Source organism: Giraffa tippelskirchi, chromosome 3 (genome assembly GCF_054371585.1).
Source record: "Giraffa tippelskirchi isolate mGirTip1 chromosome 3, T2T-mGirTip1v1.2.pri, whole genome shotgun sequence".
Lineage (NCBI taxonomy): Eukaryota > Metazoa > Chordata > Mammalia > Artiodactyla > Giraffidae > Giraffa > Giraffa tippelskirchi.
In genome coordinates, this window is record NC_137277.1 from 148,615,737 (window position 1) to 148,642,975 (window position 27,239).

General features: G+C 40.8%; 1 protein-coding gene across 1 annotated transcript in view; it reads right to left on the reverse strand.

The window, feature by feature from the left end:
- Positions 1 to 27,239, reverse strand: part of MPP4 (MAGUK p55 scaffold protein 4) — a 41,831-nt gene that overhangs the window by 4,220 nt on the left and 10,372 nt on the right. Inside the window, exons 6-20 of the mRNA XM_081581920.1 lie at positions 26,448 to 26,579; positions 25,108 to 25,189; positions 23,588 to 23,673; positions 21,775 to 21,846; positions 21,136 to 21,332; positions 17,927 to 17,991; positions 15,366 to 15,383; positions 14,667 to 14,705; positions 12,774 to 12,794; positions 8,771 to 8,785; positions 7,621 to 7,662; positions 6,935 to 7,105; positions 4,889 to 4,969; positions 1,560 to 1,653; positions 1,070 to 1,178 (exon numbers count right to left, since the gene is read on the reverse strand). Coding sequence (XP_081438046.1) covers positions 1,070 to 1,178; positions 1,560 to 1,653; positions 4,889 to 4,969; positions 6,935 to 7,105; positions 7,621 to 7,662; positions 8,771 to 8,785; positions 12,774 to 12,794; positions 14,667 to 14,705; positions 15,366 to 15,383; positions 17,927 to 17,991; positions 21,136 to 21,332; positions 21,775 to 21,846; positions 23,588 to 23,673; positions 25,108 to 25,189; positions 26,448 to 26,579 — 1,224 coding nt within the window. The remainder of the gene's footprint in view (positions 1 to 1,069; positions 1,179 to 1,559; positions 1,654 to 4,888; positions 4,970 to 6,934; positions 7,106 to 7,620; positions 7,663 to 8,770; positions 8,786 to 12,773; positions 12,795 to 14,666; positions 14,706 to 15,365; positions 15,384 to 17,926; positions 17,992 to 21,135; positions 21,333 to 21,774; positions 21,847 to 23,587; positions 23,674 to 25,107; positions 25,190 to 26,447; positions 26,580 to 27,239) is intronic.

Sequence of the window (27,239 nt, forward strand, 5' to 3'; positions counted from 1 at the left end):
AAAAAATGAGAAAAAAAGAAGCCCTAATAGCTGAAATATCTCGGAAGAATATTAGATTGAGGATCTAAAAACAGAAGTCCTAATTTTCTAGAGTCAACATGATTGTTCTCAAAATTTCTAAGATCAGAAATTAGCAGTTATTTTTAGCCAGAGTATATTCTCATGTGCTCCCAAGTCCTCAGCTCTAAAAAACACTTTAATAATTAAGAGATGGAGTTCTGGAATCAAAACTAAGTTCAAATCCTGGCTCTTCCTCTTACTAGCCATGACACCCTTATTGAAAGCTGAGAACAGGATTCTACACATGATCTCATGGGGAAAAGAAAGACAGACTCTCAAGGCCAATCAGCTCCATTCCACCCTCACTTCCCTCTCCTCTTGCCATTGTCTCATAACAGATAATACTGACATCTTCATGATGACCACAGCTTTGATCCAAGTGAAAACAACTCTCTTGTCCTCTGATTAGCACACAAGGTATTATTTTCACATGACTACAGAAAACATAAAGTAAACACAAGGTTTATAAAAATTCTGATGACACTGTATGTTCTGTATCTCACCTTAACTCACTCACTCCTGCTCTATTCTACACATGGTCTCAGGGAGACAGCTATTGATATGATAACATAGGAACCTCATTCTCCTTGCATAAAGCAACATTTTATTCCCTCCACAAGAAGTTACCTTGATGCCATTGTAATCAAAGGCAAAGCAAGATTCTCACTTAAAAAAAAAAACATCCTCAGTTTTCTTTATGGCTACCTGCTCAGTTCTGGTTTGTTTTTTTTTTGCTTTGTTTTTTGTTTTAATTTTGTTTTTTATTTTATTTTCTGTTGGTTTTTTTTGGGGGGGGAAGGGCGAGGGTCTGAGGAACTAGATGTTTTTTTTTTCCCCAACTAAAAAGATAATGACAATTGATCTTTCAAGTAAGATCCTGGTCCTTAGATATGGGAAGTGGTCTTATCCTAACAGAATAAAGTGTCTCGACTACAGCTTAAAGCATGTGCATAAAATAGATGGCATGCGTTCATCACTCTGGGGAGATGGGAAATATTCTACCACAGACCTGAGGCTCTAGGTCCATAACACAGATCTTTCCATCATCAAGGACTGCTTGAACAGCATCCACGCTGGTGCCGTATAAGTGGCCTTTGTATTCACCATACTCGAGCATCCTGCAAGGGTGAGATAAAGAAAACAAGAACTTCTGTACAGGTAAAATATTATTAGTAATAACATGGAGATAAATTCCAATAGACTAGAGTAAAATATGTGGATCTTGATGAATGAATTAGTGGATATTCAACAGGAAAAATATATATTAGGAGATCTAGGACTTAACTACTCCAAATTCTCTAAAATTTGCAGCTCAGTTCAGCTCCCTCTCCAAACTCAATGAGTTAGTGTACTAGTAAATCAATATACATTTCCTTACTTAATTTTTCAGAATAAAAAAAATGTATCCCAAAAGTTTTGGACAAAGCATGAAAATAAGAGATCTATTTTAAGTATAAAACAACCAGAGAGGAGAATCAGATTCTGAATGTCTAGCTTACCTGTGACTGTACATGAGGCTTTCAAATGTTTCCTTTGACACATAGTGATACTCACGACCATCCATTTCATAACTCTTTTTGGAACGAGTAGTATCTGTCAAAATTTTTAAATTTTAAAACTGAAAAAGATTTTAGAATCTACAAAATGTTTGGACTTATTACCCATATGCATTTGGAGAAAGATGTCTGATCAAAATAAATAATACATAAGATAGATAAAATGCTAGAATAAAGAAAAAGGAGCCTAATTGGTGATAAGATAGTAGAAGTTCCCATATCAAAATCAGCTAGTCATAAACCTTTGTTAAGTGTTTGTGGTCTAGACTAGACGAGAATGTATCATATATTAAGCCAAGATAAGGAGGCCCTAAAGCAACTCTTGCTGTTACTTCAGAACAGGAAGTGGTAAGTTATATGTGAGCCCTATGGTGCCTAAGGGCTTCCCAGGTGGCTCAGTGGTAAAGAATCCACCTGCAGTGCAGGAGGCATTGGAGACATGGGTTCAATGCCTGAGTTGGGAAGATCTCCTAGAGGAAGAAATGTCAGCCTGCTCCAGTATTCTTGACTGGAATATCCCATGGACAGCAAAGCCTGGTGGGCTATTGTCCACGGGGTCTCAAAGAGTCAGACATGACTTAGTGACTGAGCACATACACACAAGGTGCCTAAGGGCCCTCAGGTAGCAAAACCAGCAATATCTTATGTTTAGATAGTATATTTCCCAAGATCTCATTACATCCTTCCTATTCCTAGTTAGGTGAAATGCTGTTATCTGTAGTTTACTGATAAGTAATTGAAGATTTTAGAGAGGAACTAACTTGCTCATGTGAAATAAGACTAATGAAAAACAAAGTTGTAAACAAGCACCTAGGTGTCCTGACTCCTCCCAAACTAATCTCTTCTACCACACCAGATTGTATCAGCTTTGAAATAAAGCCCATGCAACTCTGTAGTCTTGCTCAGATGCATTAACATCCAAGTAAGATGGTGATCAGTTTTAGGGATCTCCAGAAAGAAAAGATTGGTAAAGTCTAGATTCAATCTGATTCTTTGATGTGACCACTTTGTTCATAGATTCTTCAACCTAAATAGTACCTGGTATGGAACACAGGAGTTCATTGACTACCTAAAAGTGATTCTTGTCTGCTTAACTTATTCAACTATCGTACACTGAGTGCCTATATCCCAGCTATCATGTTAATTTCTTAGAACACAAAGATGAATAAGACATGGTTCCAGCTCTGTGACCTGTATAAACTGTAAAGCTGCTAGTCCCTTAACCTTCATTACAATAAATTCTCCTTAGTCATAAAAAATGTGTATTTACATTTGATAAAGTTTAAAGATGAAATAGATCAACATCTGATGATACCAACACATGGAAATGACCAAGAAGGAACTTGAAATAGGCCCTAAATGATAAAAGGAGTTCCCAACATTTCAAGAAGCTCAAAAAGCAAAATTTTTTTTCTTTATTCAAGTCTCTCTTTAGATCCTCAGAGTTCCTACAGTTATGCCACTCCTCCTGTAGCTTTGTACTGAAAAAAAAATCTAGTTCTCAGGTGATAGAAAATTATATTAATATCAGCCTAAGATAACCCTTTCTCCTTGGCTTCTACCAGACTATGTTATACATGGTAGGCTAAAGTCTGTGAATTGGTGCATGAGTTGAGGCATTCATTTTGAGCTTAACACTGTTCACTCAATTTAAAGAGCAAAATATGGGCAACATATTCCCATTTTGAATGATGGTTATCCAGACAACACACAATTCTACATTTTGTGGGCATTTTATTTTCATCCAGATTATTGCAAGTGGTGATTTCTTCATTAGCTTTTGTTTTGTAGTTCCCATTCTTACATATGTAAACTGTACTTGGAAAGCACAACCTATGAGATGTGATCATAGAACAACTTCATTTGTTTGGCCCTGGATGAAATTCCCAAATTCTTCTAATTACTCTTAGGTTTGTTTTTTTTTTTTTTTGGTTCACTATCATTTATGCTTGAAACTGTCTCATAATTAAAATTCTGTTCCCATGTAATAATCAAAATTATGAACTTTATTTATATTTAGGCTGCTTCTCCCCACAGCTGGCTCAGACTTGCTGCACCCAGGGAAGCCTGACATCAGAGAAGCCAGAAATCAGGAAAGGGAGCTTGATTCTTTTCTCTTCACTTTCATTGCATTCCTACTGTGCCTCCTCCAGTTTTATAACTCTCCAAGGTTAAGTGCAGAGAGAGAGGAGGAGCAAGCAAGGCAGGAAAACTCTTACTTAATTGATGCTGATGCTGGCTTCTCGAGGTTCCTTTTAGACTTAGCAGCTGTTTAAATCTGGCTCTTAATCTCCCAGAGGATTCAGTGGGCTATTTTGCAAAGCCTACCCTTCTACCACCACTACTGGGTATCTCAAATCCATCTCTATTCCACCTAGTAGTCATTTGTGATTTCTTCCACAACCTCAGGTATCCAGGGCTTCTTATTTGGTCTCCTTTCTTTGAGGTTTTCTCTTGGGCAGGAACCAAGACAACCCCAGGCAGACTTTCGTCCACATTATCCACCCAGATCTGGTCTTTGGGGAAAAAAAAACAAAACACAACTCTTTTGCAGTGACAGACTCTAAAATGTCAGCTACCTCCCCCAAAGAGCCTTTGGCCACTTCCTCTAAGCTCTCATGCTTTATGTATTTCAAATATAATTCTGATTCCAGTCTTCTGTGTCTCCTAAATAGCACGAAACACATATTAAGCTCTTTAAGTGGTTTTCCTAACTTCTTCTCTCTTGCCCTGAGGTAAAGGGAAGCATCCACACCCACATGCTCCTTCACCTTGGATGGTATAATAGTTATTGTTCTTCTTGTTCAGTCACTAAGTCGTGTCCAACTCTTTGAGACCCCATGAACTGCAGCCCATCAGGCTTCCCTGTCTATAGTTGATTCAAAATTATATGTGCATATATTAAAATAAAAAATATGATAAAGCATTCAAAGAGCCAAGCACACTGCGGGGAGGATTGTAAATACTGAATGAATGCTAGGCATTATTGTTAAATATTTAGTTTTCCTAAAAGGTTATGTATATGATTGCTAAGCAATGGAAAAAAAGAGTCACTTTTCAAAAGCCTAGCTAGCTAGCTACATGCTAGTAAATCAATTTCCTCTATTAAAATAAGTTTAGTTAGAAATACTTGAGGACTATCTGTGTTTTATATTCTTACAACAAAGACGGTATAACATAGTTGAGATCAGTACATCTGCAGATCTTTTTGCATCTGTAAATAGAAAGTCTTACTCCAGTGTGAACCCCCATGAAAGAAAAAGTAAACGTACGTGGCACGGCACTTTGAAAACAGTTAGGATTAAGTTCAATAAGTTGTCTTCTCAGTTCATTTACTCCAACACCAGAAGGTCCTAAACACAAAACATCACATATGGAAATTATTAGAGGTGGATAAGCAGAGGTGTGTGGTGAAACCATCACTTTGATCTTTCTGCTGAAGATACTTGAGAGCACATGTTTTTACGGGGAAAATAACGTCACTTCCGTTCTCGTGAATTGAAATAACCCCAGAAAATTATTGGGAATTTTCCTGATGATCTGTGGAGTAACCCACACTTCTTCAACGTTCAGAGAAGAGGTAGGAAGTTGCATGAACATGTCACCCCAGAAAACTTTGCCCATTATTGGCTACTCTGAGAAGTCTCTGGCCTCATGTCAGATCATTTGAGACAAGCTGCCTTTCCTCTTCCCATGAAGTTCCTATCACAGCACAACCCAGAAATCAGCTTCCACAATTATAGAATTCAGGGACACATCCCTGACAACAGGTGGAGAAGTCAACACCCCCATGTGCAACTGGAGGCAGTGCTGGCTTCATGGGCAGAGAACTGTGCAAGCCACAAGCCCATGCTTAGGCTCTTCCTTTGCCACACTGATAGTCTTTGCTTTTGAATAAGGGGCTTTTGGACTTTTATTTGCAGAAGGCAATGGCACCCCACTCCAGTACTCTTGCCTGGAGAATCCCATGGGTGGAGGAGCCTGGTAGGCTGCAGACCCATGGGGTCGCTAGGAGTCGGACATGACTGAGCAACTTCACTTTCACTTTTCCCTTTCATGCACTGGAGAAGGAAATGGCAACCCACTCCAGTATTCTTGCCTGGAGAATCCCAGGGACGTTGGAGCCTGGTGGGCTGCCGTCCATGGGGTCGCACAGAGTCGGACACGACTGAAGCGACTTAGCAGGACTTTTATTTTGCTCTGTGTCCTGAAAATTCTGTAGCTGATCCTGGCTGTGAAGTATGTTGTTCTGCTTCAAAGGGGCCTGCCTTCATCACAACTGGAATACACAGAGAAGATGGCAGTAAGAGGTAAGTTACTACTGCTGCTGGGAAAGCCTGAAGGCAGGAGGAGAAGGGGAGGACAGAGGAAGAGATGGTTGGATGGTATCGCTGATTCAATGGACATGAGTTTGAGCAAGCTCCAGGAGATGGTGAAGGACAGGGAAGCCTGGCATGCTGCAGTCCATGGGGTCACAAAAAGGTGGACCCAACTGAGTGACTGAACAACAACTACTACAGCAGGGACCGGCTTTATAGACATCTGGGTCACAACACAGGTCATCCCAGCGCTATATTTGCCTCTTTCTTTAGCACCAAAGATACAGTCCAGAAGCTTTTTAGAAACTCTCCTAAAGGAGCTGCTGCTGCTGCTGCTAAGTCGCTTCAGTCGTGTCCGACTCTGTGCGACCCCATAGACGGCAGCCCACCAGGCTCCGCCATCCTTGGGATTCTCCAGGCAAGAATACTGGAGTGGGTTGCCATTTCCTTCTCCAGTGCATGAAAGGGAAAAGTGAAAGTGAAGTCGCTCAGTCGTGTCCGACTCTTAGCGACCCCATGGACGGTAGCCTACCAGGCTCCTCTGTCCATAGGATTCTCCAGGCAAGAGTACTGGAGTAGGGTGCCATTGGAGACGGTTACACAATTCTTAGGGAAATGGATCTTAAGCATTTTTATTCCTAATACAGACTCATGATCCAGTGCAGGGGCGGGGGGGGGGGGGGAGTGGGGAGGGAGACGGTGGGAAACATTTCATCCATGCTTCTAAAAGAAATTCTAAACAGAACAAAAAAAAAAATCTCAGTTATAACCTCATCATATCACACCTTGTTGTTACACAGGTTCATACACACCATGGCATACCGCATTCAACTGTAGACATTAAAAGTATATTTATAAACACACATTAAAAAACGGTTTCGTCTTTTAAAAAAAAATATGCAGGCCCACAAAGTCCTACTTTTACTACTACGCCCAATGCAAGACTACCGAAGGCAGGGCAACCCCGCCGCGGATGGGGAGACTGCCCTCGGGACATACCCACGAGCACGATGAGGCGGTGCTTGTCGTTGGGGCGTCGCTGGTACCTCACCACCTCCTCGTACGGGGTGCCCACTGCGCCGGCGCAGGTGCTGGCGCCGCACCCCTGGGCGCGCAGCTGGCTTCGGTGGGCCCTGCGGCGGCACAGGCGCATGCTGCGGCGGAAACCCGCTGCGAGGGTGGAAACGGAGGGACCGTGAGATCCAGGGCAGGGGAACTCGCTTCCTGCCTCCCACCTGGAGCAGCAGGCGGTGACGGTGATTCGAAAGAGTTCATTTTATTTTTTTACGTGGGATCTTAGTTCTCCGTCCGAGCAGGGATGGAACACATGCCCTCCTGCAGGGGAAGGGCAGAGTCTTAACCGAGGGACCGCCAGGGAAGTCCCGGAAAGAGTTAACACATGTGTGTCTGAAGGTAGAAGATAGGAAGCAATAGAAAGGCTGCAGGGTCTGGAAAGCAGAATGTTGGTCCCCAGGCCTGGATGCATATTGGAATCATCTGGGAGCTTTAAAAAAAAAAAAGATGGGGCCACTGACTGATTTAAAAAAAAAAAAAAGCACAGAGAGAAACCAGTTTCAGAACACCCATCGGCAAAAGAAGCTTTCAGAAGAGCCAGGCGTATCCATAATGGTATGAATATAACTTAGCAAGTGACAAAGAACCACCTTTTATTAATCATTACCTACCAATATAGAACTTCTGACCATAGCCAACAAATTCCTCCTTGTCTGGAACACAGCAAGTGCAGGAACAGAATATGTGAAGGAGAAAGAGATGTTTACTTAGAAGGGGTACAGGAAATAACCTTTGAATGTTTGAATCTTCAGGCGACACTATTTCAGTAGATGGCAGCACAGCTGAATTTGTCCTTGGCAGCTTATTGAAAACTGTCCTAAGCACTTTCCATTTTATCACATGCATTAAACTATATAGAGACATGCTCCAGAAATTTAGCAATACACTGAATATATTCTGTCTAGTATGGTTGGAACAAAAATCTATTATAGGCTTCTTTAAAGTTATAAGAAATACTGAGTCATAGTGAAAACATACATTTGGGTATACATTTTTAAATGTACCCAAGGAAAACTGATTTTTTAAAAAGGAAACATATAAACTGGTTTTGGCTTTAACTCACAGATACGGTGTTCTGTAGGCCCAATAATTAATTTCTTTGTTAGAAATGGGTTGTTATTTTTTCCCTTATGAAATGGTTCATTCTGCAGAAAATTAGTATTTGCTTTATAGATCCAAATTCTTTCTGACTGTCCAGGACTCTGAGAGACAAAAGAGTGTAAAACTGTGCCTAGTAGTAACATCTAGAGCTAGTTTAAACTTCTGTCTCTGCTTCCACTGGGGTCTCAGAAAAATTATCCAAAACTATGGGGAAAAATGTTATAAAACTGTCATTTGAAATTACTTCTTACTAATGTATTCTTTTTCACTTCTACAACTCTGTTCTGATCATTGAAATAATATAGGAAGAGCATTTATTCGTAGAATGAAATGACATAGATCTTTCTTAAGTTTTGTGTTTAAACACATATTTTAAAATATAAAGAAAACACACAAGTATCAATTCCATCTTCTGGTAAGTAGGCACATTTTCAATAAGTTTAAAAGAAAATGTTTACTTAGGGATATAGTCATAAAACTAACTACTTTCATTGTTCATTTAAATATTTTTCTATGACATTGAATATCTCATCATTGATTTCATCCTTAAAATATCATATCTTAAAACATTTCCAGTGAAGTATTCATGTTGAGGCACGTTTGAAAGATCTCAAACATAGCTCTATTTGACGTACCAAGGACATAAAAATGAATAGTTACCTTCTGAGAGTTCCTCTGGATATTTCGGTAAGTTAAGAAACAGACATGAAAAAGTTAAGCCTTTGAGGAGATCAAGTTGGCAAACTAAAGACAAATAACAAATAAATGACACAAGTGAGGCATTTGTGTTACCCTTAGAGAAAGTTGTAAGGTGGGCAAGATGAACAGCACACAAACTAGACTCAGAAACTCATTAGACCTGTGTCTGCTGCCCAGCAGACTCTAACTTTCCGAAAGCTGCTTATCTCAACTCTCCTCGAAGGCCCTCTATCCATGCAGACTTCCCTCTACCTGGCTGGCACAGAATGGGGATTGAAAGAGAGAAATTATAGGAAGTCAACTGATGTGAGCCTTCGCTCCCTTTCTCTGCCAGAGGCCATCTGCCTGCAACCCTGTGATGTGGAGGAAGTGGTGGAAGGGGCGCTGGCAGCCTTGAGCCACACCATCCTCATTCCTTACCCATCCCAGGCCCAGTTACATATTCCACCTCCAGCTGACCCCTTGAAGATAGGTGTCACTAAACACAGAGCGTACTCTTTTCTTTGTTTTCTAGACATCTTGAAACATCTATCATCCCTGTTTTGGGAGTGTGTGTGTGTGTGTGTGTGTGTGTGTGTGTGTGTGTGTGTAAACTGAATTCCTAATTAGACTATACCATCCAGAGGTATTCAAAGAGGTCACATGATACTTCATTCAGAGACAAGTTGGGGACAAAACTTAAGAAACTTAACTGCCCATTAAGTGCTCAAGGAACAGAATTAAGCATCTTAGGAAAAAATGCCAGCCTGGAGCCAATTGTTCCTTAATTGAGCTCCTAAGTGAGGAGGATTCAGAATGTACTTGAGAGTTCTCACTCTTTCAACCAAGAGGAGTCCAGAAGGAGTGCTTTACTGTAACTAAGGGCAACTGCATACTTTCCTCTGCAGTTCTATCAGAGAACTAACTGCTGATTGCCCCTATATTTCTTTGTAATAACGCTGGCTAATCCTCATGCATTTATGTTCTAAGCATGTTTTATATATACATATGTATATATATACACACACATATATATATATATATATATATATATAATTTTTCCCACTTTAGACATGGGGCACATGAAGGATAAACTGTGGAAAATTCTTAAAGAGATGGGAATACCAGATCACCTTACCTGTCTCTTGAGAAACCTATATGTGGGTCAAGAAGCAACAGTTAGAACCAGACATGGAACAATAGACTGGTTCAAAATTGGGAAAGGAATATGTCAAAGCTGTATATTGTCATCCTGCTTATTTAACTTATATGCAGAGTACATCATGCGAAATGCTGGGCTGGATGAATCACAAGCTGGAATCAAGATTGCTGGGAGAAATATCAACAACCTCAGATATGTAGATGATACCACTCTATTGGCAGAAAATGAAGAAAAACTAAAGAGCTTCTTGATGAGGGTGAAAGTGGAGAGTGAAAAACTAGCTTAGAACTCAACATTTAAAAAACTAAGATCATGGCATCCAGTCCCATCACTCATGGCAAATAGAAAGGGAAAAAGTGTAACTAGTGACAAATTTTATTTTCTTGGGCTCCAAAATCACTGCAGACAGTGACTGCAGCCATGAGATTAAAAGATGCTTGCTCCTTGGAAGAAAAACTATGACCAACCTAGGCAGCATATTAAAAAGCAGAGATGTTACTTTACTGACAAAGATCTGTCTAGTCAAAACTATGGTTTTTCAGTAGTCATGTACAGATGTGAGAGTTGGACCATAAAGAAGGCTGAGTGCCAAAGAATTAATGCTTTTTAGCTGTGGTGTTGGAGAAGACTCTCAAGAGTCCCTTGGATTGAAAGGAGAACAAATCAGTCAATCCTAAAGGAAATCAGTCCTGAATATTCATTGGAAGGACTGTTGCCAAAGCTGAAACTCCAATACTTTGGCCACTTGATGCGAAGAGCCAACTCATTAGAAAAGACCTTGATGCCTGGAAAGATGGAAGGCAAAAGGAGAAGAGGGCGGCAGAGGATGAGATAGTTAGATAGCATCACCAACTCAATGGACATGAATCTGAGCAAACTTTGGGAGATAGTGGAGGACAGAGGAGCCTGACATGCTACAGTCCATGGGGTCTCAAAGAGTTGGACATGACTTAGCTACTGAACAATAACAACCATAACAGCAATAACCTGAAGGGCAGAGAGGTTAAGTGACAGGAGCCCCCCAGTTAGCGAGTAATGGGCCAGAATTCATGCATGGACATTCTGCCTCCAGTCCATGACTTTGACCAACATTGCTTTTCCTTTCACAGATGTCTCAAGTACCTCTAAGCCTCAGCTGCAACTTTGGCATGCAGAGTGTCTCCAGCAAAATGACAAGTTGAACAGAACAAAAAAGGGTGACTATAATCCAGAAAAATTAAAAATTAAACCAATCCCAAACACTGAACCAAGTGTAGATCATTAAATCACCCCTACCAGGCCAATTATCTAATTGAAAACAAGAAATTTATAAAGAACATAAATGGTAAATAATTTAGGTGAGTAGTTTCCCAGCTCCATCTGCCTCAATGCTATCTCTTTTATAACTAATATATATACAGCAATCTCTCTACTCTTATAAAATGAAATCCATAGATATAATCTAACACATATAACTTTTAAAAACCAGTGCAATGCTCTGCATGCTTGTGTGCTGTCACTTTAGCCGTGTCCGACTCTTTGAAATCCTAAGGACTGTAGCCTGCCAGGCTTCTCTGTCCGTGGGATTCTCCAGGCAAGAATGCTGGAGTGGGTTGTGCAATGCTCTAACTGGAATATAAAGAAAGTAAAAGGAAGTGATTTATATTTTAAAAGTCTGTATTTTTAAAAAGTATATATTTCAAAATATAAATCTTTGGGATGACTTCTCTATTAGACATGAGAAACTATTAGATGCTTATACCTATCTATATTGAGGGCTTCCCTAGTGGCTCAGTTGGTAAAGAATCTGCATGCAATGCAGGAGACCCGGGTTCGATCCCTGGGTAGGGAAGATCCCCTGGAGAAGGAAATGGCAACCCACCCCAGTATTCTTATGATGCTTATACCTACCTATGCTGAAGAAGCATGGCTTTAAAGTAAGTAAGAAGATCAGAAAATAGCTCTAATATGAAGTAAAGAAAAATAGAGGAGCAAAGTAACAAGTGGACACTAGAAAAAAAACGTGTTCTGATAAATAATAACAGATTAGATTTATTTGTATATATGGGAAAGGGGGAACTTGACATAATTGAAGTAGATGTAATGTATGCCAAAGTAATTATAGACTGATGAAGTGGAGAAAATGAAACATTATACACTAGGAGAGGGTGAGTAAGGTTAACACGCTCCCACTAAATACTCTGTGGGATTTATTTTTTCTTACTAACAAGGTCAACAGTACTTTGAGGACCAGATACTGGATGAAACCATGTGTCATCAACAATGACGGTAACATGTTAAAGAAAAAGAAAATAATTGATTTGGTATAGATACCTCACTTTCCAGTTTATTTTCTGTCCGTATAGATTAGATAGAATGTGTGGAATAAATTATTTAACACTTTCAAAGCAATGTCTTTATTCTGTTTAAATATCTGTCTCCATAATGACACTCTTCTAAACCAATGAGCTTTTCATGTTACATCTTGTGAAAACTTACATCACTATTGTATGTTAAAGAATTACCTACTCAGATTTGTAATATGTGTTGTCCAGCAGGACATTCAGGAGATGGTGCAGGATGGTGTCACACTCTGAAGCTCACCTGGCATCCCCAGCTCCCAGCAGTTGAAGGCCAGTAGTGCCCCCAATCAATATGAAAACCAAAACAGTGCTCCCAGAGGGTTCCGAACTGTCCCTAGTGAGAAGCACCTCTTAAGGTGAAGTTTACAATATCTCACAACCATACTGTTGATGTATTTATTCACATCCCTAAAAAGTGTTTAACATATACCAAAATTTGGATAATACATTTAGAAACCAGTACCAAATATTCACGTCTTACCAGATTCAAATGTTTCTTCATCTGTCGTTTTTCCATGGAGGCAAAACAAAGGCGTAGTTATGTCACTATCCATAGCAAGTCTATAGTTCAACAGTCTAATTCCCTGATCCTATGTTTCTGCACACATAACACTTTTAAAATGCTTTTCCTAAATCAAGGCCAACTCAGGGGTGTGTCTGTGGCAATAAAGCCTTAGATGAGATATATAAGCAGCTGGGCTGTGGTGACAAGAAGGGATACAGCAGGAGCTTAAAATAAATAAAATCATAAAATGGAAAAGGATAAATAAAATTAAAAAGAGACTCAGAGGGAAGGGAAAGGTGGAATGTCATGGTAAACTCTAATATCTGGTTGGATGTTATACAGCTTTGCTGCTAGAGGGTTGCTGGGAGCTTTAGAGGTCCATAAGCAAGGGGAGCAGGATAAGGGGAAGAAGTATATGAATAGCTTGACAGGTTAGGGTTGTTTAGCTGACTGAAAAATACCTGAGGTAAAGCAAATGCCTCATCAGTTAAAATGATTATTATTAGTGTTTTAAAGAGACATTAAGCATTAAGAAGCTAGAATTTATATGCAGAGCAATTTGAAATATACAGCAATATTACTAATACATACTTGAATCTGGTGATACTACATCTAAGGTCTATTCATGTGTGAAATTGTTTATAATAGAAAAGATTGGACATAATTCAAACGTCTACCAGTAAGTGATTATATAAATGCACAACAACTTACTTAACCAATAAGCTGTTTAAAAAAATATGAGGAGGCTCTTTATGTATTATGATGGAATCATCTCCAAAGATACAATTTTAAGTAAAAAAAAAAAAAATCAGGAACAGAACAGTGTATATAGCATACCATCAAAGAGTACATGCATTTGTGTTTTAAAAAGAGGTGAGAATGAGGCATGTGGGAGAGGAGGAAAAAACATATATCATTGCACAGAATATGTCTGGAGGGATGCCAAAGAAACAGAGCATTTATTGCCTCAAGAAAGAAAACTGAGTAGGGAAACAGGAAGAGAGAGGGAATTTTACTGAATATACTTTTGTAGTTTTTTGAACTTGAAACATGTGACTGGTTAATCTAATAAAAACTTTTAGTTAAAATTATAGAAAGGAAATGAATATTACTGCTAGTTAAAAACCACACACCCAGGATGTGTGCTTGGTGGAATAAATATAATGTCAACATTATGCTGTAGTTATTCTGGGAAATATATGTAAATCTTTGAAATACTCAGTATTTAAACATTTCATGTCATTCTTTAATTTCTAAAACTAGATTAACCCTTAAAGCCAAGACACTTTCACTTATCAGACTAAAAACTCTCCAGTTAGTCTTCCAACAAAATCAATCTTAGTTTTGCCACTAAATTTGAAACATCTTTTCCCACTTTCCAGAAAGTATAAGGATAGAAATGTGAAAAGTTTTAATATATCTCTCAGAAATTTTGAACCCATGACTATTGATCTATACTAGAATCTACCAGAAGATGATATCAAACAATAACTAGATATTTTGCTTTTTAAAAACTTGGTATCTCAGTATTTCATAGTATTTCACAAAGAGCATGTGGGTTCTAGATATTTTTCCTGAATGTTACTGAATGTAACACTAGAGCATTACTGTGTGTTTCTGTGATCATTTCCAAAATACTGCTTTCTAGAACACTTTCTAAAAGGTTGGTCTGGAGCATGGAGACATCCTTCCAGCTGTGCTTCCCTTCTGAGTGTCAGAACAATAGGAAAATGCTGGGGTGGGGACTTATTTTACACATTTCTTCCAGAAAAAAAGGCCCATAGGTCCTTTGACTGACTCTGCTTCAGAAAATCTATAGTTGAGCTGCTTCATATTTCTCCTAGTAGTAAATCTATCAAGAAATGCTACCTGCTTCCACACATTTCTCATCAATCTTCATGTCATCATCTATAAAAGAGCATAGAGAGGGAAAAAAATGAAATTAAAATGTGTTACTATCACAACAAAAATCCCCTATGTATAGGTTTATGGCAATGAAACTCAGACCACTGTATATCATGTTATTCTTACAACAATCACTCACTCGGAGAGATAAAAAGGACTCTATTGTACTAAATGATAAAATATATGTTATGGGAGGCTACAGGACATCAAATGGTTAAAATTATTAAAGTATAAACCTTTGAATGCTGGACAAATGATTTTACCTCTAAGCCTCCATTTTCTATCTATAAATGAGGGTAGTAACAATACATACTGTACAGGATAAGATTGAGATAATGCAGGAAAAGATCATATGCGTGGTAAGTGCTCAATAAGATTAACTATTTTTACCTTTAGTTGGGATATATATATGAGAATAAAAGAATATAACTTTTAAAATTGTTCAACTCAAAACTCTTTACAGTGTAACACAAACCCTGTATATGTTTTCTTTTGACTAACATCTTTTTATAAATTAGGATATTAGTGATTAGTACACTATTAGGCACACAGAAAGAGCTTAATAAATAGCTGAATTGAAATGAAGTGAATTAAGAAAGTTACAGGAAATTTCTAGGTGGCTTTGGAAATGAGGTTTTTTTTCCCGCAGATACTGTTTCCTACCTTCTTCCATAGAAATCGCTGGGTACAGATGAGTGAAGCCGGGGGGAAAAGAGAGAACGCACAATATTTTATGCTATAATTTATCAGATGAATTTACCTACATTAAGAAAAGTGAAGTGCCAGAATTATTCTCTAAAACTTCAGTGTAGATTCAGTAACAAAATGCTAAGTGAATAGCCTATAGAAACCAATACATTCATGAGCCTTGCTGGAAACGGAATCTATTCGCTTCTGGCAAATTCTATTCCCTTCTATCCTAATAAACTCTGTAAGAGTTGCATTCTACTCATTTTGAATTAAGGCACTTGTTATTCATTCATTATATTTTTAGAACTCAAATCTTGAATGAAAAGAAGAAAGGGAGAAAAAGGAAGGGAAAAACAGGAAGGAAAGATGGAAGGAAGAGAGAGAAAGGAGGGAGGGAAAGAGATGACAACTGGGATGACCCGGAGGAATGGGATGGGGAGGGAGGTGAGGGGGGTTCTGGAAGGGGAACACATGTACACCCATGGTGGATTCATGTCAATGTATGGCAAAACAAATACAATATTGTAAAGTTAAAAAATAGATAAATAAATAAAAAATAGATAAATTTAAATATATAAAAAAAGAAAGAGATGACAACTACAGTGCATCTTCAGTAAATAACTCTTTAGTAACTGTAAAGAAAGCTGAGTGCCAAAGAATTGATGGTTTTGAACTGTGGTGTTGGAGAAGACTCTTTAGAGTCCCTTGGACTGCAAGGAGATCCAACCAGTCCGTCCTAAAGGAGACCAGTCCTGGGTGTTCATTGGAAGGACTGATGCTGAAATTGAAACTCCAATACTTTGGCCACCTGATGCAAAGAACTGACGCATTTGAAAACACCCTGATGCTGGGAAAGACTGAAGGCGAGAGGAGAAGGGGACGACAGAGGATGAGATGGTTGGATGGCATCACTGACTCAATGGACATGAGTTTGACCAAGCTCCAGGAGATGGTGATGGACAGGGAGGCCTGCCATGCTGCAGTTCACAGGGTCGCAAAGAGTCGGACACAACTGAGCGACTGAACTGAACTGTCTATAAACTAACATATGCTTGGAATTTGTCAATAACTCTTGAGTAATAAAGTTGTGTACACCTTCTAAATCAGTAACCTTTCCTGAGACTTTTTTTCCTATAGTAACTTTCAAGCAGAACAGAAAGATATGAAATAATATTTCATTTTGATATTTCATATTTACAAATATTTATTTGTAACATCATCTACAAAAACTAAAAAGAAATGACTTGATAGTTCAGATAATGATGTCCTCCATCAAAAACATCCCCGTGAGAAATGATCCTATAAGTCAGTGGGCTCCATACTTGGGATTCTTGGACTCAGGAAATATGTGAGGATAATAATACAGAGCTGCAAACTCTTTTCAAGATGGACTTTGAAAAAGTCTAATAGAAGTGGCACATAGCCTGTGCAAGCAAATTAAATGTGAACAAGTGGTCCTACTAGTTATCAGATACTGATTAAAGCTGAGTTAGAATTTTCATATGCCTTTGATAAACAAAATAGGAAAATGAGTTAAAGAAGTCCTTCAATCTGGTTTGGTAAACAAACTTTTTTTCAAAGCACAGGGGAAATAACTAGAATATCACCATGAAGATTATATCATGACAAATGTTTCTGATAAAACGTTACATTAGAGAAAAAAGATAAAAGATAGTATTGCAGCTGTTACTATAACCATGTCAAATATGGTTCCATAACTGGAAGGTAGTATGAAAATATTGCCAGTGTAAAGGAATTCCAAGAATTTATTTCCCAAAAAATGTCTTTATAGTTGTCATGTTTTCAAGAGAAAAAATTAGGAATTTTTGGCTTAGAGAACTGAGAAGTAAAGGGGGTGAGAACTCTGGGTTTGGGTGGACTCCGGGAGTTGGTGATGGACAGGGAGGCCTGGCGTGCTGCGGTTCATGGGGTTGCGACTGAGCGACTGAACTGAACTGAACTGAGAACTCTTTATGGGCGAATCTATCTCTATGCCCCTATCCCTCCTCCTGGTGCCTCTCCCCCTTCTATAACTACTGCCAGAGAGCATATCAGAAGGGCCTTGATCAGTAGGTTCTAGCTGCACTCTACAAGCTAACATCCCTCATTAAGGCAGTAAGTCGTTCACAAGCATTTGCCACCATGGATGCCTTTGCTGACCGTTGCCCCACTGCCGTCTGAAAATACTGTGTAGTGAACAAACTACACTCATTGAATAGTAATTCAGTCCCATGTTTGCTTGCCAGTAGATGTACAATGCACGGACTAGCCATAGACATTTCAGGGGACTTCAAGCTGGGGAGTGATCCCTGAAAGTGTCACGACACAAGGACAATTGCATTTTCACAAACTGAAAACTCTTCTAAATCCCAAGGAATGAATGTTTATGGTAGGATTTCAAATGGCTGCCAGGAGGCCATTTGGGGAATGGGGACATTTATAGATCCTCCGTTGGGCAGGAAGCCAGTCCTGGGAGAGACGGAGCTGGCTTCCCTGTGAGGCACATGCTGGATCTGAGGTGTCAGCACACTCACAGATGGTGGGTCTGAGGTGGTTGTGAGGCTGGTACGGCTGAGACCACCAGAACTCCCGTTGCTTCCTGTGCAAAAACAAATATACCGTGAGAAAAAGGAAAAAAAAAAAGAACCCAGTTTAACCCAGGTGAGATAGACCCAGGACAGAAAGTTTTCTAGAATTCTGTTGCCTCCAACCAAGTGAACAAGATTCCACCTCCAAAGTGTCAGTTGCTCAGTCAAGTCCAACTCTTTGTGACCCCATGGACTTTAACCGGCCAGGCTCCTCTGTCCATGGAGTTCTCCAGACAAGAATACTGGAGTGGATAGCCATTCCCTTCTCCAGGGACCTTCCTGACCCAGCGGTCGAACCTAGGCCTCTTGCATTGCAGACAGATTCTTTAACATCTGAGCCACCAGGGAAGCCGCCACACACATTGCCAAATATGTTCTCCAAAGGTAGTCTTTCTTATTTTGTCCTGCCTCATAGCATCTTCTCCGAGCCAAACCGACTTAGATTTAACACCTACCCATGACCCTAATTCACATGCCCAGGGCTTCAGTGCATGAGCCATGGCACCCCTGTCTCCAGTGTGTTAGCCTGCTCCAGCTGGTCTCAGAATATTCACCGCATGTTCTGGTTCCCCTCCCAAGCTGTGAGGCTCTCCACAGTCCCTTTAGAGCCACATGAATTTCAGCTCCTTCTCTTGCCCTTTATTTGTACACTAATCCAATAAGCCTGTCATTTCTGTGTTCTCCTTGCAGGACTCCCACAAGAGCCTCCTCACCACTCTCTGCTCTGAGACCATGAAGATTAATCGCACTAGGCCTTTATCCCTGTGTTTGTCCTCAGCCCCCAAATTCAGGTCATTCCTTATCCTATGCACTTCAATTCCTGTTCCATCTACCACCCGCCACTCGTTTCACACACCCTCTGGAACGGGGAGCAAACCTTTAGTGAAGCCTCTCACAACACTTTACCTTCTTGGAGCTTCCCCGGTGGCTCAGATGGTAAAGAATCTGCCTGCAGTGAAGGAGACCTGGGTTCAATCCCTGGGTCGGGAAGATTCCCTGGAGAAGGGAATGACAACACACTCCAGTATTCTTACCTGGAGAATTCCGTGGACAGAGGAGCCTGGCTGGCTACAGTTTATGGAGTCTCAAAGAGTCAGACACGACTGAGTGACTAATACTTGGACTTCCACTTTTCACTTTCTTGCCCCAACTAAACCCAGGTCCCCTGGAGGTCCCTGCTCCCCTTTCCTCTCCTGCTCCCAGGTGTGTGAGGGTAAACCAGCCCAGTCGGAGTTGAGGGGGAGGGGAATCCTGATGTGCAGCTTAGCTGACTTTGCTAGTGTCAACATTCCCACTGTGACTGATTTCAAGCTGCCACCCCTGACGTCACTGACCATGAGGAAGGGTGCACATGGGCTCTGAGGGCCGGCTCCAGCATACCACTGCAGGAGGCCCTCACTCCACAGGGCCTGGAGGTGGGTGGGGGGTCTCTGTCCTGCCATCTCCATACTCCCTCTTCCCTAGAAGAGGCTCTCACTTTGAATACCCTCCTCCTGACTCTTCTGGAAGCCATTCTCAGATGATTCCTGCTCACACCCATGCTCTTAACACTGCTCCATCATAATTCATGATGATTTTATTTGGCACATTAATGCCTCTTCCAACACTTTGGCCTCTTGGTTCCTTGATCTCCTCTCTTCCAATGACCTTAGCTACTGCCTCCCACTGTCATCCCCTAGACCTTTCAGTTCTAAAAACTATGATCTCTATAATTTTGATTTCTAGCATCCCTTTCTTCTACCAGCAACTTCTATCTTCCCACTCCAATAATCTATCAACCTCATAGGAACCTATAATCCATTGACCTGACTTTCTTTTCACTGATCCTACACTGTCACCTCCCTCCTTAACATAAATGTCATGATCTTTCATGAAAGACACTCTCTTCTCCCTCTCTTGATTTACTGCTAAGTCTGATTCTCTGTCTAGTCTGGACCTGTCCTCCCAGGAAGCTGACCAAATTTATGTAAATTTGTCTGTAAATTTATGAACTTGAAGCCTAAGTGGGCCCTTAATGCTGATGATACTGTATTTACTCAATCAGTTTCTCTCCAGTTCTCATAGAAACTTTTCAAGCTTTCTCCTCTTTCCTTCCCAAAACTTCCTACCCACTTTGCTCTCAGCTATGACATTGGTTGATAAGAAAATAAGAGCAGATGGAAGAGACTTTCCATAAGCTCTCACCATATCCCTCATCCTCAGCTGTGCCCACACTCTGCCTTCTCTACTGCTGCTATTACTGTGGGTAAATTGTTCAGAATCCTGTACAAGGCCAATCCCTCTACTTATAGACTTCATCACATCTCCATCTGCCTCCTCAAGGACTGATAACAGCAGCAATTCTCTCCTCTTTCTCCTATATCAGAAAAGTTTCCCTCTCACTGGATTTTCCCCATTAGCATTATCTACCCCACCTAAAAAGTTCTCTCATACCACTCCACTTTCTCCTCTAGCTATTTCTCCACTGCTCTGCTCTGCCTTATACAAAATGTTTCAAAGACTTTTCCGTGCTCATTGTTGTCAATGTCTTCAAATCCCCTTTTACTCAGATTGCTTTTATCAAGATCACCAATGACCTCTTTTGCTAAATCCAGTGGTCAGTTCTCAGTCTCCACAACAGTGATGAACATAGTTGATCAGGACACTCTACCATCTTGATTTTCATCCTGTCTCATTGGCGATTCCTTCTCAGTCTCTTTTTCCGGTTCCATTTTCTTCTTTGTGATTTTTTAACATTGGCTGAGTCTTGGGTCTCTTATTATATCTTCTTTCTGTCTCTAATCACTTCCTTGGACCTCAGTAGCACCAAGGCGATGGTGATGAGTTGAGATTCAGTAACTGAGCTTTCAACTCAGCCTTGAAAGATTGATAGAGGTAGTCAGAACTACCTTTTAAACTTTAGTTTCCCAAGTACTCTTCTCTCTTTTCTAGTTGATATGATTATCCTGGTCCCTTTGGTATTTAAGATGTTTAGGGCATATTGACAAGTTGACATTTGGCTTTATAGACCAGCGTGTGTTCATCTATCTGCTTGTCTCTCCTTCTCTCATCTTAACTGCAGTAACACTGCTTGTCTCCCTTAATAGCAAAAACCTGAGAAATGTTTTATTTCCTGATGGCTCGGTCTTGGGTCCAGGAATGATGACTTTTCTTACCTCTTCAGAAGTTGGTTAGAAGGGATTAGGCCAGCACAGGTACCAAGGTCAGAGATTTTCCGGGCCTGCCACCAGAGAGCATCATTCTGGTCCACAATCTGGAGGATGTCCCCCTTCTGGAAAGGCAGCCCGGCGTCCATGCAGGGGATGGTGGGGTCCTCCTGGGGCCAGTACTCGATCATGGCACGAACATACACCTGATGGTAGGCACACAATAACATCACCAGAAGAATCCTTACCCCCAGGTTGTTAAGACTTAAAATCATCTCTCTCACTCTTCTACCTACTGGTGCTCTTTCCTCTCCATCTTCACCAAGAAGAAATCCCTTCTTGAACTGAGTCTAAGAGCCATGAAAAAAAAAGTGACTTTGGGAATAAAATCTTTAAGCTCTGAGAAGTCTTTGCTCAAATATTCACCATTCCTGATGTTACTTCTTAACTTCTCAATACCGCATCTCCTCTGACTGTGCTCATTTACTGATTTGCGTCTCATGTCATCAGTGTTGAAAAATATGCAATACAATATTGAACAAATGATCAACACATTACAGAGGATAGTAGTAAAATATAAAGTATGTTTTTTGCTGTTATTGTGGAGGATTTACTGTGTGTGGGTATGAAGGTTCAGTTAATTCTTACCGTCTTCTGGCTGTTAACAGGAGGGTCGGAAACTGGAACCACCTTGAATATGATTGTGCCACGAGACATGGCCTGGAAAATGTCAGAGGAGAGAATGGCAAATCTCAGACTTTACTGGGTTATCAGGGTTTGGGAGGTGAAGTTAAAAACAATGTGTGCAGGTCAAATGGTGACACCTCCCGCAAGGGCTTTTACAAGGGCTCAAGAGCTAAATATCACCACCCAGAAATGGACATTAGAAGAACCATAGCTTCACTTCTGTCCTGCTGTGGGGGGTCCGGGGTCCTGAGGCTGGACTCTCCTAGTACCCTCCACCTTGCTGTCATCAGGACACCACACTCAGCAAGCTCTTTTTCCCCCAAGGCATGAGGAGGGAGAGGAACTCTTGATCTGACTTTCCCTCCTCATGTCTCGGTCAGCAAGTCCTTCCTGAATACTTATTTCTGCATCAGGCAGTCTCATCTGATGGGGGAGAAGATAAAGGGCTCCCAAGTCTTCTCAGGGGTACTGACAAGCCTCTAACCTAATGGTGGAGGAGAAAGAGAACCTCCTAGCTTGATGCGGGAGGTAGGAACACCCCCCTCTGCCCCATCCCCCCGAAACACACACCATGACAGACACTGGAGATCCAGAGATGAACAAGAAAGATCTCATTCTCACTCAGGAATCTCTTGATCCCGCTGTTATGGTAACTCCACAGCTGGTACCAAAAGGACTGTGGTGGACACATGTGTATCTGTGATTGACAGTCCTTCAAGCTCTTTTGGCAGTACATTTAATACCACAAAGAATCTTGCATAGCAGTTTGCAAAATATTTAGGTGCTTGATATACTCCTAACTGGGGCCTTCCCAGGTAGCATTAGTGGTAAAGAATCCGCCTGCCAATGCAGGAGATGCAAGAGACTCAGGTTCAATCCTTGGGTCGGGAAGATCCCCTGAAGAAGGAAATGGCAAACCACTCCAGTATTCTTACCTGGAGAATCCCCATGGACAGAGGAGCCTGGCGGGCTACAGTCCATAGAGTCGCACAGAGTCGGACATGACTGAAGTGACTTAGCATGCACACATACTCCTTATTATACCACTTGTCATCTCAGTCCCTAAGGCACATCTGTGAAAATCTAGAGTTCCCACAAGAACCCAGTGTGAGAACCCCTAGTATAAGTAATATATGATAATCAACCTCAGGCCCCACAGTGGGGGTGTGCCCAGGGAAAAGGTGGGCAGGGCATGACGCTATGGCTATTGACAGCTGAACAGTGACCCGGGCAATGGTTTGAAGGATGGGCATGAGAACTAAAAAGAAACCAAAAGCTCATATAATCAGGTCATAAATCCCCATCTCAACCACATGGACTGGCAGGGCCAGCAAAGACGTCCCCTTCCCCATATGCTGCCCTCTGGGGACTTCTTTCCTACCTCAAAGCTGCCGCAAAGAAACTGCATAAAATGTTAGGGGAGCAAGCAGTGGTTTGCTCAGGTTCAGACTCTCCTCCACAGTCTCACTCTGCCCATCCCGGGCTCAGTTTCCAACAGAGCAACCCAGGTGATGAGGACCTGGGCTGGGTAGTTGGCAGTCTTCCCGAGGCTGAAAGAGCAGCTTGGGAAGGGACATCTCCAGCAGGGTCCAGATCAACTGGGGAGAGGGAGCAGGTAAGGGGAACGAGATGCATAGAAACAGACAAGTTCTAGGGCCTGGAGAGAGCAGCCTGCCGAGAGGGACTCGAATCCCCCTCCAGTTACGGCGTACACGCCAGGGGCTGGATGCAACGTGGCAGTGAGTCATGGATAAAGCGAGGAGGAGACCATTACCAGAATGTGGATCACTTGCTCAGGGTCCAGTCCTTCAACTGAAACTCCATTCACTTCCACCAGTTTGTCTCCAGCATATAACAGCCCTAGGCAAACCGGAACACAAAACAAGGAGGGGTCCCAAACAACTCGCTAAAAGGGCGGTAGCCATCCCAACACTACTTAACAAACTCATTAACCTAAGCATACTCTGACATCTTAAATTTTACTGTGTAATAATAGTAATAATAAAGCAAACTGGTTAGTTGAATTTACACCACCACCAAAGTACATGAGAATTGCATTTTTCTACCTTTTCAACCAACACTGGGCATTAACTAATGGTGATATTTTTATTTTCACTAATCTGATGTTGTAAAATGGAACTGGAACATTGGTAAGAAGCTAACACTAAAAATAAAGATGTCTATAATTTCCTTTACTGTGCAAAAGCTTTTAAGTTTAATCAGGTCTCATTTATTTATTTTTTTATTTCCATTACTATAGAAGGTGGGTCAAAGAGGATACTGCCGTGATTTATGTCATCGAGTGGTCTACCTATCTTTTCCTCTAAGAGTTTTACAGTTTCTGGTCTTACATTTAGGTCTTTAATCCATTTTGAGTTTATCTTTGTGTATGGTGTTAGGAAGTGTTCTAATTTCATTCTGTTGCAGGTAGCTGTCCAGTTTTCCCAGCACCACTTAAATTTAAAAAATAAAAATAAAGATGTCACGGTTGAGAGTAAAAGTTAAATGAAAAGGAAATGGGGTGGAGGTATTCTTCAAAAGAGAAAGTGTAGAGAAACTGGGGGGTTAAGATTAAGCCTTGAGAAGAATGAGGTAAGACAGTAGAGACAAGAAGCATCTTGAAAATTTCAAGAAAGCTATCTTCAACAACATCAAATGTGCTAGAGAAGTAAAAATAGAACTGAGGCTGAAGGGAGGGCCAGTGGACTTAGCAACTAGGAAGTCTCTGGGTAACTTCTTTAAGAATGTTGGTGTATGAATTCTGCACCAGGTTTCCGGGATCATGAGCAGTGAGGACAAGGGACAGCAGGTACAGAACTGCTGGTTTCCGAAGCGCAGGAGTGAAAAGAAGGAAATTCGGTTCCCAGAGAGAAAAGGCAAGCAACAATGGTTTGAAGATGTGGAAGAGCTGTGCCTTTTTGAAAGCAGAAGGACCAAGTGGAGAGTGAAAGTTGGGAATATAGAGAGAGGCAGACCTAGATTTGAACCCTAACTCAAACTGTGAAACCTCAAGCAAGTTAGGTGGTAATCTTTGTGAACTTCAGTCTCCTTATCTATACAGTAGCATGATAATACTTAGCTTGTTAGGTTTATGTGGGAATGTAAAGTGAAAGAAAATTAATTTAATGCATAGAATGGAGGGACTTGGTGAGGAAGGGCAATAGGGTTGGTTTCTCTGGAATATTTCTGTCTTTAGTAACCAAGCAATGGAACTTATTAAAGGCTCGACCTTACACAGGAGACAGGGGTCCCCTGATTTCCCGGTCATGCTTGCACATCGCTGCTCCAGCTTACCACTCCTCTCGGCCAGCCCACCATGGATGACTCTGGCCACCAGGATGTCCCCTGTCATCTCGTGGCGCTTGATGGTAGCTCCCTGGGAAGAGAGTAGAGTGGAACCCATTTTTTACCTAACATGACCACTTTCCTGGGGGCTTCCCTCAATGTCGCTCTGGTCTTTCAAACAAGGGAATTCATACCAATCAGGGTCGTACATGGAGAAGGAAATGACAACCCACTCCAGCATTCTTGCCTGGAGAATTCCGTGGACAGAGGAGTCTACAGGCGGGCTACAGCCCATAGGGTCTCAAAGAGTCAGACACGACTGAGTGACAATCACTCATGCTCAGGGCCATACATACTATGTTATCAAAAAGGAAAGGCCATTTCACTTAGGTCTACCAAAGTCTCTATCCAACCACATAGACATCAAATAATATTGAGATCCTTCCAGAGATAACAGAACTTCCACAGTTAAAATCTAATCAAAGGAAATATACTTAGAAAATCAAATTAATGCCTTACTTAGCTTCCCCTTAACAGAGGAAAAAACTCAGGCAAATACATTAGAACTAGGTGAAATATATGTACATGTCACAGAGCCAAATAATAAAATAATTTCATTTTTCTCATAGCTGTTAAAAAAGAAAAACACTAAGCAGAAATCTTTCCTGGTGAAAACAGTACAACCTGTAAAGTGTTTGAAATCACAGGCAAAATAGATTAAGATATACTTTAGCCATTATTATCATGGATTCCCTCATGTTGCCTGAGTGTCTCACACTATAGGTGACCATAGACAAGAATATTGCCCAACAGTTACTTCAAGCTGTCTACCACACTAGATTTCAAGAATTCTAAGATGAAGCACTGATCTCTGCTAGAATCATATGAGGAGAAAGTACAACAGCACTGATTTTGACTGCTTTTCTCTGGCTGACTGAAGAAATAGAACAGACAAGTATTACAAAACTCTGTCGGCAACCGTGCTTAGCTGGGAATAGGATTGCTATGATAAAGTCAGAAAGATGGGTAGGTAATCAGCAAGTCAGCAGAAAAAGGGAAACATATAACCCTCACCAAAAGGGAGAATAATTTGTAGCTCAAAGATATCCTTGACTGGATGGGGGAAGTTAATAGTTGAATAAAGAGAAATTATTAGTTTAAATAACACATGCATAAGGAAAACTGCCAGTGGTTCTATGTATGGCCTTTGAAATATTTTGCTTATTTTAAATTAAAGAAAATTTTTATTAAAAAAAATATTGCCCAAGTAACTACTAGAGATAACTTAATTCCCAGTTAACCCTAGTGTAATCCTAAATGAAAAGATATTAGTGAGATGATTTCCTTACCAGGGGCTGCTGGTTCTTCACCAAGCAAACAATCCTCATTGCTTCCTCACTCTCGGGGATGTTGTCTGGCAGTGGGGGAAGAAGGGGCTCAAAGTCCTTCTGAGCTACCGTGTCATGGGCGCTGAGCAAGGCCTGGAAACAGAGAAGGAAAAGGCAAATGAACCTCACGCATAGGACGCACCCACCTAGAAGATGCTGACTCAGTGCTGTGAGACAGATAACAACAACCAACATGTATGTGCCAGGCATAGTTCTAAGTGTTTTATGTGGATTAACCCAATTGTCACAGTAACTCTGAGGCAGGTATACATATATTTTTAACTTTTAAAATTTATTTTCATATAATTTTATAGTTTACTTTCCATTTTCAGTTATTACAAAATAATGGCTATATTCCCTGTTTGTACAATACATCCCTGTAGCCTATCTTATACACAGTAGTTCATACTTACCACTCCCTCACTCCTATATTGGTCCTCCCCACTCACACTCTACTGGTAAGTACTAGCTTGTTCTCTGTATCTGTGAGTTTGCTCCTTTTTTGTTATATTAGATTGTTGTATTTTTTAGGTTCCCTATATAAGTGATATCATACAGTACATCTTTCTCCGTCTGATTTATTTCATTTAGCATAATTCTTTCAAAGTGTCCATCCGTGTTGCTGCAGATAGCAAAATCTCATTCATTTTTATGGCTGAATGGTATTCCATTGTGTGTGTGTGTGTGTGTGTATCACATCATCTTTATCCATTCGTCTGTTGATGGACACTTATGTTGCTTTCATACCTTGGC